Consider the following 12485-nt stretch of genomic DNA (forward strand, 5'->3'; position numbering starts at 1 on the left):
TAGTGCATTCTGTTTACTATCAATGAGAATATCCCCCAAAACACAGAAACAACACAATAAATTAAAAAAACACCTCACATATTTAAAATTAATTGAAATTGAATTCAATGTTTTAGAAAAAAATCTATTTTTTTGAAAATTATTTAAAAATGTTTTAATAGGGTTAAAAATAAACTCACCTTAATGGACAGGGTTTTTAATACAAAAATTAGTGATAAAATGTAACTTTTCTATCTTTTAAAACTCTTACGCTGGTTTTACCAAGCGTAAGAGTATTAAGGACATTTGCTGGGCGAGAGTTGGGCAAATAGCCCAAATCTCTGCCCGCGAAGGCCCTTTTCCTGGGATGCGTTGGAACTGTCAAAAGAAATGTTGCCAGTTCGCAAGTGCCGGATTTTGACGCATGCACATTGCGCGCCTAAACCCGAAACTTTCAACCTCTTCGGGCGCATGCACACATCATACGCACCTGGAGAGGCCGCAATTTCAGGGCCAATCGCTATCTTTAGATCTCTGTGCCAATCGCTATCTTTAGATCTCTGTGCCTCAGTCAGCTAGGAAAAAGTCTTTGGAGCAAATGAAAAATCAATTGTTATGAAGTAGGTCCTACTTCCTACATGGGCTCGTTAAAAACAGGTAAATAAATTATTTTAAGATCATGTTTATGAAAAAAAAATGATACCAATGTTAGAGTAAGCTGCATTAGTTAGGGATAAAGTAAACATAATGTTAAGTGACAAATATGAATCGAAAGATCGAATAAAAAATAATGTTTACTGGAAGGGTTTAAAATGTTACAATTGTGTTTCAAATTATTGTCTTCATTTTTGTATTATAAGGTGTATATATTATATGAAAAGACTATTCTTGACAACCATGGTTTGTTTCAGCACCATAGCCCATAAGCTGGTAATTTGCCGGGGGGTGGGGGGGGAGCGGGCGGGGAGAAGGGGTGAAAATTGTCAGTTTGTGAAGCACATAATTTCCTGAAGCAGCCAAGAGTTAAGATGTGATGAAACAATCATCAAAATTAATCTAACAATTAAAAACATGATCTGTGGCAAATAATGTGGGAGTAGGCTTTGCCACAATTACTGCTCAAGATATTGAAGGTAATTAGTGTGAGTTACATTAGATCTGCTTGAAACCAATTGAGAGGGAAATGGGTGAGTAGGGGTTGAGGTGAGCATTGATCTTGATCTTGCCCCGGGCGATTTTAACTGCTGTCCCACATTCAGTTACCTACCTAAAACTGGCGGGAAGCGAGAGTTGGCCAGCAGCCAGGAGTGGAATGTCAGGCAGCTAAAAAACTGCCGGGACCAAGGGATTAGTCCCCGACACTCGGGTAAGTCGCGGAGAGGGGGTTTCATGAGGCAGCCCACAGTTCGGAATTTAACCTGCTCTCCTGAAAGTGTCAGGGTCTGTCTTTAAATATGCAGATTGGGTTCCGATTATGTAATTGGGCACTGACTGCTATTTTATTCGCTGCCCTAAACGGGAAAGGCATTGGGGCTTTCCCACCAGGTGAAGCTAGCGGGAAGGGAACCCAGGGCCAGGAGAACCTAAACAGATAAGGTTTGTTTTAACAATTTTAATCTTGCTGTTGTCTGGCTGATAATTTTGATGATAAAAATTGTTCGTGCTTTGGTTAGTTATATTTTGGACAAATACTACGTTTTGTGAAGAAAGAAGCCATTTTAAGAAATTTCCCACTTTGATGATGTTTTGACAGTGAACATTGTAGATTTTTGGATAGCTGTTCAGAGCAAACTTGGAGTTCAATCACAATGGATCAGAGAGGAATACTAGAGGTAATGAAGCCATGCAGTAATTCACTGAAATTCTCCATCGTTTTTTGAATACCCTTTTTAAGATCATTTGATTTTTATTATATTAGTCTCAAATCTGCTCTACAAAACAACTGAATCTTGTTTTAAAAAATTAATTAGTAATTCTAAAAAAATGATAATGACAGTCAGCTGTTAGTGTGCCAGTATATTTAGTTAAAGTCACAATGTTCACATTTCATTACCTGGAAATTACATGTAACAATATGCAGTGTTATAAATGCTAGTGACTAAAGTTAATCACTGGTCCTTTCTGAACAAAACGCAAAACAATTGCCAACCACCATCTGGTAGAGATTGCAATAGCAATTTGTACCCAACGAGGGCACTATAGTGCAAGTGTTTGGAAACACTGCCTTTGTATCAAGATGATGTCAGGCTGTTCCTTCATTAAAGAATGTAAATTGTGCATTGAACTTACACAGCTTTATAGTAGACATTTATTACTACCAGAATTGCATCTCTTGGCACATTGATAACACCATGTAATATATCATGAAGACTATCGCGTCTCCATCAATCCAATCCCACTTCTTCATTTGTTGAGCTAGTCGATGGTTTTCATCAGTCAGTTTGGTAAGGAGTTGGAATCTATATTGTCTGTTTAATATGAAGTTGAGAAGATCATTACCTTTTCCCCTTCAAACTGCGCTGGAAGTTTCCAGTAAAAAGGTTCATAAAGAAGATGTTTGATCACCGTGTCCACATTAGCTACTATCTCTGGATGCTGATGAAAGACACCAGTGGTTGTTTTTCGGTCGTTGAATTTATTTACTATTTCCAGCACAGTCTGGTCAGGATTAAGTATCAGCTTCAAGAGATAAACAAACCATTCATTAGATGTAGCATGAATGTAAAATTCCAGCTGAATCCTTTGTAAGAATTTGCAAACATACAGTGCTACCAACATTAACTGAATAATGCTAGGTCAACGATTCATGATAATGTTTCATTGAAACAAAACAAGTCTACAGTGTGGCTGTAAGTCTTGCGAGAGTTTTTTTTTCCATTAAATGAAAACTGAAGGATAGTTCAGTAACACTTTAAACTACAAAACACTATTAAATGGGCACAACAGGGGTTAATATGAAATGGATAGTGGATGCACTGGTTGTAATTTACCAAAATTCCCTGGATTCTGGGGAGGTCCCAGCAGAATGGAAAACTGCAAATGTAACGCCCCTATTTAAAAAAGGAGGCAGACAAAAAGCAGGAAACTATAGACCAGTTATCCTAACATCTGTGGTTGGGAAAATGTTGGAGTCCATTCTTAAAGAAGAAGTAGCAGGACATTTGGAAAAGCATAATTCGGTCAGGCAGAGTCAGCATAGCTTTATGAAGGGGAAGTCATGTTTGACAAATTTGCTGGAATTCTTTGAGGATGTAATGAACAGGGTGGATAAAGGGGAACCAGTGGATGTGGTGTATTTGGACTTCCAGAAGCCATTTGACAAGGTGCCACATAAACGATTACTGCACAAGATAAAAGTTCACAGGGTTGGGGGTTATATATTAGCATGGATAGAGGATTGGCTAACAAACAGAGAACAGAGAGTCAGGATAAATGGTTCATTTTTGGGTTGGCAATGAATAATTAGTGGGGTGCCACAGGGATCAGTGCTGTGACCCCAACTATTTACAATCTATATTAACGACTTGGAAGAAGGGACCGAGTGTAACGTAGCCAAGTATGCTGACGATACGAAGGTGAGAGGAAAAACAATGTGTAAGGAAGACACAAAAAATCTGCAAAAGAACATAGATAGGCTAAGTGAGCAGGCAAAAATTTGGCAGATGGAGTATAATGTTGGAAAGTGTGAGGTCATGCACTTTGGCAGAAAAATTTAAAGAGCAAGTTATTATTTAAATGGAGAAAGATTGCAAAGTGCTGCAGTGCAGCGGGACCTGGGGGTACTTGTACATGAAACACAAAAGATTAGTATGCAGGTACAGCAAGTGATCAGGAAAGCCAATGGAATCTTGGCCTTAATGCAAAGGGGATGGAGTATAAAAGCAGGGAAGTCTTGCTACAGTTATACAGGGTATTGGTGAGACCACATCTGGAATACTGCGTGCAGTTTTGGTTTCCATATTTACGAAAGGATATACTTGCTTTGGAGGCAGTTCAGAGAAGGTTCACTAGGTTGATTCCGGAGATGAGAAGGTTGACCTATGAGGAAAGGTTGAGTGGGTTGGGCCTCTACTCATTGGAATTCAGAAGATTGAGAGGTGATCTTATCGAAATGTATACGATTATGAGGGGGCTTGACAAGGTGGATGCAGAGAGAATGTTTCCACTGATGGGGGAGACTAGAACTAGGGGGCATAATCTTAGACTAAGGGGCTGTCCATTTAAAACTGAGATGAGGAGAAATGTATTTTCTCAGAGGATTGTAAATCTGTGGAATTCATTGTCTCAGAGAGCTGTGGAAGCTGGGACATTGAATAAATTTAAGACAGAGATAGACAGTTTCTTAACCGATAAGGGAATAAGGGGTTATGGGGAGCAGGCAGGGAAGTGGACCTGAGTCCATGATCGGATCAGCCAAGATCGTATAAAATGGCGGCACAGGCTCAAGGGGCCGTATGGCCTACTCCTGCTCCTATTTCTTATGTTCTTATGTTAATGTATTGATTTAAGATGTTACACTGTGACCACAGTTCCCAATACAGTCAATTCCCAACCTCACCTGCACCGAGAGTAGATGGTGAACAATTTCATAATATTTCCCTGCACGGAGGGGAAATTGGAAGATTGTCATCATCATGTGCTCTGGTATATCTCTAGTGACCAATTACAGCACTTGGAGGGGAATGGTGCATAGGGGATCCCATGGAGGGTGAAAAGTCACATTTATAAAAGAAAACAACACTCTTTTCAAGATTCAGTATCATAAACAGAGTTATAAGCGTTGTACTTCAATTCATAAAGCACGGTTATAATATTAAGATCAATTATGTTACTGAGTAAAGTTGAAACTAACTTAAAGGACTTATCTGCATATATATTTCCATCCAAACTAAATATGCAAACTCAAATTTCAATTGCTCAGCTACAATTGTGCTAGCAATCTTTCAAATCACTCTGGGATTCTTTTGGCTGCTGATAGATTAATACAAAATGAACAGCATTACACAGAGCAGAGCTACAGTTACAGTAAACAACTGCTTTAGCCCCTACTGAGATACAATGGTGCTCCACAAGTATTACATCAAATGTGAACATAATCAGTGATTCACTTACTCTCCTGAGGATCAGTCCTTTTGCCTCAGTACATTGTGAAGTCACACCTGAGCAGTAACAGCTACTGCATCCATAAGGATTGCTTGAATATAATGCAAAGGCACCAGTCTTGCACCTGTCACAACTAACCCCCTCCACATTCACCTGCACAACAAGCACAATCAGTTGCTTAACGGATCAACAATAACAGTTCATATTAATGTACTCGTTATTAAAATGCTTTATTTTAGAAAATACTATTGAGTGTTTTAATTTTAGCAAACCAATTGAAATGGATAGAGATTAGAGATGATGCGGATTGGATACTGCCTATTACTCTATCAGGATAATGTTATGACTTTGCACTACCAGAAGGAAGTCCCGTCAGCCAAAAGCACATACTGGACATTCAAGTTTGCCCTGGATATAATTTTCAAACTATTTGAAATGATGATGACAATGTGCTCAGCCCATAGCAGAATTTATGATCTGTGCTCTCAGCATCCAAGTTTCCCAGCCAGAGCAGGTGGTCAGAAGATTACCCTTTTTGAGTTTAAACACATCACATTACCAGAAGTTTTGATCCCAAAGATGCCTGTCATAGAAACATGTTGTGGCAACTCCCACCCGTTATCGAACCTGCCTGATTTGCGATTGATTTCAATGAGTTGAAGATTGGAAGCATTCTATAACAGGTGTGTGGTCCGCTCCACCAGTTTACCGCCAAGAGGTGAAGGTAAAAACCATCCCGTTTGTCTTGGTTGGGTGCACATCTCATTGAACAGATAGACAAATACTGTTTGTTGCTCCCACTTGAAATGAATCTCCTGCCAGCTGATTATCCAGCATCAATGTGGCAGTCACACTACAGTTCAGATCAGATCTTCATATTTTATGGATTAAGGATGGTATTTGGTGAAGAGTGGCCCAATTTGTGTTAATTGGTATAAATCAATTCTAAAAGCTTAAGAACTAGTGCTAATCTGGCCAGAATCATAAAGTGCTATTTCCTCGGTCAGCTATTCGCATGATTATTCATAGAGCCAGGTGTAGAAAACACACTAATGGTGTGAGTGGAAAACTCCAGGGGAGGGACAATCAAAGGAAAGTATCACAATAAGGTGACAATAATTCTGAAAGCCGTTAGAAAAGGTGCAGGGGCATTTGAATCCTTTAGTAGCATTTACAATCTCTGAAAGAGCAGAAGAGCAGGAGATTAAGCAGTGACCAACAACAATGTAGGGAAAATGTAGGCCTTCCTGCGGCAAATGCCTCACATGCCTCCTGAAACCAGCAGTTATTATAAATTTTGAATCAATGCTATTACATCATTTTATTTCCTTTACGCCCTTTTTACACATTTGTTTTTCTTTACGATAAAAATAAGTGGACTTAAGTGGACTTAAACAACTCAATTAAAGGGTCAAATTGTCAATGAGTTTCATAAAGGCAATCTTTGCAGCAGCTGCTAATTATTTATTGGGCAGTACGAGGTTCCATCTGTTAAGAAAGATGGACTTACCTTACATTTACACTGTCCACTGTATTCTGCACATGAACATATTCCCATTTCATCACAGGTTTGACTCTTTGTCCCTGCCAGCCCACAGTCACAGTGCCTGCACTGTGGATAATCCCAGTAACCTGCTCTGCATCGGTTACATTTTTCCCCCATGAACTCTGGACGGCAAAAGCAGCAGCCTGTTACATCGTCACACTGAAGGTTTAAAGATCCCACAGTAGTACAGTTACAGGGCTAAAAAAAAAAGAAGACAATAAAAGAAATACATCTTTGCAAAAGTTGACCAAATGCTTACCATGTTTAATGTCTAAAACATTATGCAATCCTCAGCTTAAGAAAGAAACAAAAGAATCAAACTGAAACAGCTGTTAAACTCATTGGCCGCGATTTTCCCTACTGAGGCGGGCGACGTCGGTGGCGGCTCGTGGCCCCACTCATGTCTCCTTCCCGGCCTCCGACATGACTTTCTGTTGATTGGGCTTGTTAAGCCCGCACAGTGTTTCTCCCAGCCAGCTGAAGGAAGTGAGTCTGATGACGTCAATTGATGACGCGTCATCAGCTGATTTCCTTAAAGGGACCATGCCCAAATTTATTTTGACATTTGTGCTGTCAGTGTTCTACAGCATTGAAGTGCTGCAAATACTGACAAGCACTGCACCCAGGTTCTCCCATGACTCCCTCCATATGCTTATGGATGGAGTCACAGAATGCACAGAGGTCCTCTTCCCTTCCAATGGGTGGAAGGGACATCCCAAGGAGATCAACATAGCCTGGTTACACAATGTACAGGAGGGCACAAGCAGAGATGTCATCAGGAGGACCAGGATGCAGTGCCGCAAACATTTCAATGATCTCAGTAGATCACAAAATGTTATTGCAAATCCACACTCAACCTCATCCTGCTGTGCCAATCATCACAGCCCCATCACTCTGCATTCCCAACCCTACTCCTGCACATCCTTACTCACACCAACTTACCTTGCACCTCCACCCAGCTATCTACATTATCACTTCCCCATCTCACTCGTCACCCTTCACACTGACCCTTATCCTTGTCCAATCATACCAACTAACAACACACAAGGGTAGACACCTGTGTGTTTTAGCCAATGTTCATGTGAAGTTTCTGTAATGTGGTGTCAAACATTGAAACCTTTACTTTCTTGGACACATTTGTGTGCACCTTGGGAAGTGGCGTCAAAAGTTGCAGTGAATGGTGAGACAAAATGATATCCCCCGCAATGCTAACAAGTGTGAAAAGAATAGCTTAGGCATTGTAGGGATGCTTTATGATGTTGGTGTGGGGTGGTGCCAACCTGGTGCATCATGTGGCAGCCAGGGTGTACAGCGCCAAGTGAAGTAAATGCGGCCATGGTGAAGCCATCCCTGGTGTCCTGGGCAGCAATATGGTCGAGTGCTGATGCCGTGTCCTGTGCAGCATCAGTTGATTGCGGAGAAGGTTGGTGTGGTTGCTGGTGCTGCTGGTGTGCCTGGTGATGCTGGTGTTGGGGTTGATCGTGGTCAGATTCTGAGGACCACGGTAACAGAGTGTAAATGGTTCTCATCCTGATGGAGTAGACACCAGTTGAAGTTGAGATAACAGAAGCACTCTATCAAAGATGAGAGACGTTGCTGTAATGAGGTGACCCTGGCTGGAGATTTTGCTTCAAAGCCTTGCAGCCTGCATAAAGGTCGATCTGTCTTCCAAAGGATAAAACCAAAGAGTCTCTGCGTTTGGAAAGTGAGCAGTTGTAAAGTGGGAGCTTTTATACTAGTTTTCAAGTTGTCAGCCACCAGCTGCTTCAATGGCCACTCAATAGTATGTGTTTTTTGAATTTAATTAAATTATATTTTTGTATGTTTTTAAACTCTTAAGCCTGTAAAAGTAGGCTATACACCTGCTTTTATCAAGCACAAAAATTTCGAAGACAATTGCTGGGCAAGATATGGGTAAATCCCGCAACCTTGCCCTTGCAAATGTCCTCGCTCCTGATATGCATGAGCTCCAGCTTGACAGATCGGAAAAGCCACTTTTCATGGCATGCACATTGTGCGCTGAAAACTGGCTTTTGCGATGCCTTCCTGGGTCTGTAGACACTCAAGTATGGATCCAGGGAGGCCGGGATTTCCACGCCATTGTCAATTTCACTTCAGACCCGTCACCAACCCCATCTGCAGAGCACCGGCAAAATCGCGCCCAAGTTTTACATGTCACAATGATGGTACAGTATGCTCCTATTTGCTAAGCCATGGGGTGAAAGGAGATTAGTTCATGGAAAATCCTATGCTTGTTCATGCCATTGCGGAGAGGCGGGAAGTGTATTTAATTCATTAAATTTCAGCTTTAAAAAAAAAAATGCCTAACAAAACCCAGCCATGGGGCTGCTGAAAAAACATTATTTTCAGGGTCTCAGGCCACAAGCACAGTCTGCAACCATCGCACACCGCCCCCCCCCCCACCTTACTCTGTTAAGGGCATCAACACTTTCAGGGGGTCGATATGTTTCTTCTCACTCATTGCACCAGCCTCGTACTGACACCAGACTCCTGAAGATGCAGTAACCTCCAGCATAGTAAAGTCCTACCCTTGGCTCTGTTCGCACTGTTTTGTTTGGAGGTGGACCGAGGCTCTGCCTCCAAACAAGGCAATAGGAATCTCGATATCTGGATCCCAGAAAAGTTTACGGAGTTACTGCGGGTGCCCCGTGGCTGGGCTTTTGTGGTGATGGGGAGGGCTGCATTGCTTCACCATCAACACCACTATTTGCACCCTCCTAGGGCAGGTGATCAGCTGAGATGCACACGACTGGAACAAGTGCCTGCCAGCCCCATGCAAACCGGGTGAACTCCTACTGACCTCCGCATCAGGGGCGTGGGTCACCGATGAGCAATGAACAAGGAGATTGCATTTTTATTGTTCATCTAAAAAGACAAGTGACATTTCTTCAATTTTATTGAAAACAGCTTTTTATTGCCAGTTAGGAATTAATTATATTTCTTTACAATAACTTCTTTCTCCCAAGAGCAGCAGAAAGAAGTTTTAATTAATATTCTATTTTAAACAAATGCCTAACAATGAACAAAAGATTCAAAGTCTATCTCATCAACCGCAAAACTATTCCACTGAGGGCTGTAGGATGCAAATTCAGAACTGCAGAATCTCTCTACTCCCACTTCAGTTCAATTTGGCATTTATTTCCATCCTTGAATCCAGCAGCATTCTTTTCTTCCTCTCCCAGTTCAAGCTGGCAATCCTCTTTCTCCTACATGTTCATGCATGGAGGCCCCGACCTGCGAGAGACCATCAGGTCGGGGCCATAAAAGGAGCGGCGAGCGACGGTCTCTGGACAGCGTGGCGATGTACTACTGCAAGGTACAGTGCGAGCTGGTGCAGGAGGGTGACGGCAGCGAAGAGGGACGTCATCAAGGTCCAGGTCGATGATTGGAGAGTGGGCAGATACAGCAGGAGCAGCGAGGTCGGGGCGAAGGAGCGGCGAGAGATTGTAGAGGGGCATGATCGGGGCCCAGAGAGGCATCAGTTCAGGGCCAGAAGAGGCGTGGGACCAGGGGTAGCACGGGCCAGCCCACACTGCGATATGTGTGCGCACTAGGTCCATGCAGCAGAGCTGGTCTCCAGTCGTCTTGGGTAATCCTTGCCACTAGACCAAGACCTAGCTCTGTCAAGCCGGTGTGGTGACTGGTGTGCAACGGCCACATGTTAAAAATATCCAGGCACAGACATCTTCCACCCTTCAAAATATAGTTCTGGATCCGAAATATTCGGTCCTTCATTGAAACACCTGTGAACTCATCCCTTTTCGGTGTGGAAGCAAGTCATCCTCGTTTCGAGGGACTGTCTATGATGATGATGACATGTTCATGTTGGCACGCTCCTTGCTGCTCCCCCATCAGTTCATGCTCGCATGCTCTACTCTATTCACCCATTCCCTCCCAATTTATGATCACACTCTCGACCCTACTCCCCGCACCAGTTCATGTTGGCATGCTCCTTGCTGCTCCCCACACCAGTTCCAGTGTTCACTCTCCTCCTTGCGCCCCCGCCCTGCCCCCACCAGTTTTTGCTGAAATTGTCCGTCCCTAGTTCAAACTAGGACTCATATCCTTTCCAAGCCTCCAGTTTATACTAACACTTTTCTACCCTTCCCTCGAGTGCGGCCTGGCACACTTCATTCCTCCCCATATGTAAAAAAATCACACTTTTTCCCCCTTCCAACTCTTCCTGTTCAAGCTGTCACTCGTTTCTCCCCCTCCACCAGATGAGTCGTTAAACCGAGGCCCCGTCTGCTCACTCAGGTGGACGTAAAAGAACCTATGGCACTATTTTAAAGAAGAGCAGGGGTGTTATCTTCAGTGTTCTGGCCAATATTTATCCCTCAACAAATATAACAAAAACAGATTATCTGGTCATTATCACATTACTGTCTGTGGGAGCTTCCTGTGCGCAAATTGGCTGCTGCGTTTCCTACATTACAACAGTGACTACTCTTCAAAATTACTTCATTGGCTGCAAAATGCGTTGGGGGGGTCTGGTGGTCATGAAAGAGGTCATATAAATGTAAGTCTTTCTTTCTTTTCTCCACTTGAGTTCAATCAGGACTCTTCTTTCATCCCACATCTAAGGTGGCATGTACTTCCCTTTCTTATGCTGGCACTCTCTCCCCAGTGCATGTTGCCACTCTCTCCTCAGTGCATGTTGCCTCTCTGCCTAGTGCATGTTGCCATTCTCTCCCCAGTGCATGTTGCCACTCTCTCCCCAGTGCATGTTGCCTCTCTGCCTAGTGCATGTTGCCATTCTCTCCCCAGTGCATGTTGCCACTCTCTCCTCAGTGCATGTTGCCTCTCTGCCTAGTGCATGTTGCCATTCTCTCCCCAGTGCATGTTGCCATTCTCTCCCCAGTGCATGTTGCCACTCTCTCCCCAGTGCATGTTGCCATTCTCTCCCCAGTGCATGTTGCCTCTCTCTCCCCAGTGCATGTTGCCACTCTCTCCCAGTGCATGTTGCCACTCTCTCCCCAGTGCATGTTGCCAGTCTCTCCTCAGTGCATGTTGCCTCTCTGCCTAGTGCATGTTGCCACTCTCTCCCCAGTGCATGTTGCCATTCTCTCCCCAGTGCATGTTGCCATTCTCTCCCCAGTGCATGTTGCCACTCTCTCCCCAGTGCATGTTGCCACTCTCTCCCCAGTGCATGTTGCCATTCTCTCCCCAGTGCATGTTGCCACTCTCTCCCCAGTGCATGTTGCCACTCTCTCCCCAGTGCATGTTGCCACTCTCTCCCCAGTGCATGTTGCCATTCTCTCCCCAGTGCATGTTGCCACTCTCTCCCCAGTGCATGTTGCCATTCTCTCCCCAGTGCATGTTGCCACTCTCTCCCCAGTGCATGTTGGCACTCTCTCCCCAGTGCATGTTGCCACTCTCTCCCAGTGCATGTTGCCACTCTCTCCCAGTGCATGTTGCCACTCTCTCCCCAGTGCATGTTGCCACTCTCTCCCCAGTGCATGTTGTCACTCTCTCCCCAGTGCATATTGCCACCCTCTCCCCAGTGCATGTTGCCACTCTCTCCCAGTGCATGTTGCCACTCTTTTTCCACACCAAACATGTTGACACTCTCCTTCCTTCCCCCATCAAGTTATCATTCCCATTCATCTCCCGTCTCTCCTTCAGCATAGCTCCTTCCCCATTAGCAGCACTTCCAGCTCCAACCTTTAGTTACTGCTTCTCTAAGTGATTACATACCATTACATTCTGTGGGAGAGAATTCCTAATCTTATTAGAATTTCCACACATGCTATACAGAGCTGTTCAGTCATGTAGAGCAGTATGACATAGGAACCAGTAGGGCACTGTGGTGGTGGTGGTGGTGGGGGGGGGAACA

The 12485-nt window shown here is 43.6% G+C and overlaps 1 protein-coding gene across 2 annotated transcripts in view; it reads right to left on the reverse strand.

Annotated features, from left to right (window-relative positions):
• The window catches only part of lama2 (laminin, alpha 2), a 693080-nt gene that overhangs the window by 187341 nt on the left and 493254 nt on the right, over nucleotides 1–12485 (reverse strand). For both annotated transcript variants that reach the window (XM_070885262.1, XM_070885261.1), the window contains exons 23-25: nucleotides 6593–6826; nucleotides 5092–5235; nucleotides 2479–2658 (exon numbers count right to left, since the gene is read on the reverse strand). In XM_070885262.1, coding sequence (XP_070741363.1) covers nucleotides 2479–2658; nucleotides 5092–5235; nucleotides 6593–6826 — 558 coding nt within the window. The remainder of the gene's footprint in view (nucleotides 1–2478; nucleotides 2659–5091; nucleotides 5236–6592; nucleotides 6827–12485) is intronic.

Source organism: Pristiophorus japonicus, chromosome 7 (assembly GCF_044704955.1).
Source record: "Pristiophorus japonicus isolate sPriJap1 chromosome 7, sPriJap1.hap1, whole genome shotgun sequence".
NCBI classification, from domain to species: domain Eukaryota; kingdom Metazoa; phylum Chordata; class Chondrichthyes; family Pristiophoridae; genus Pristiophorus; species Pristiophorus japonicus.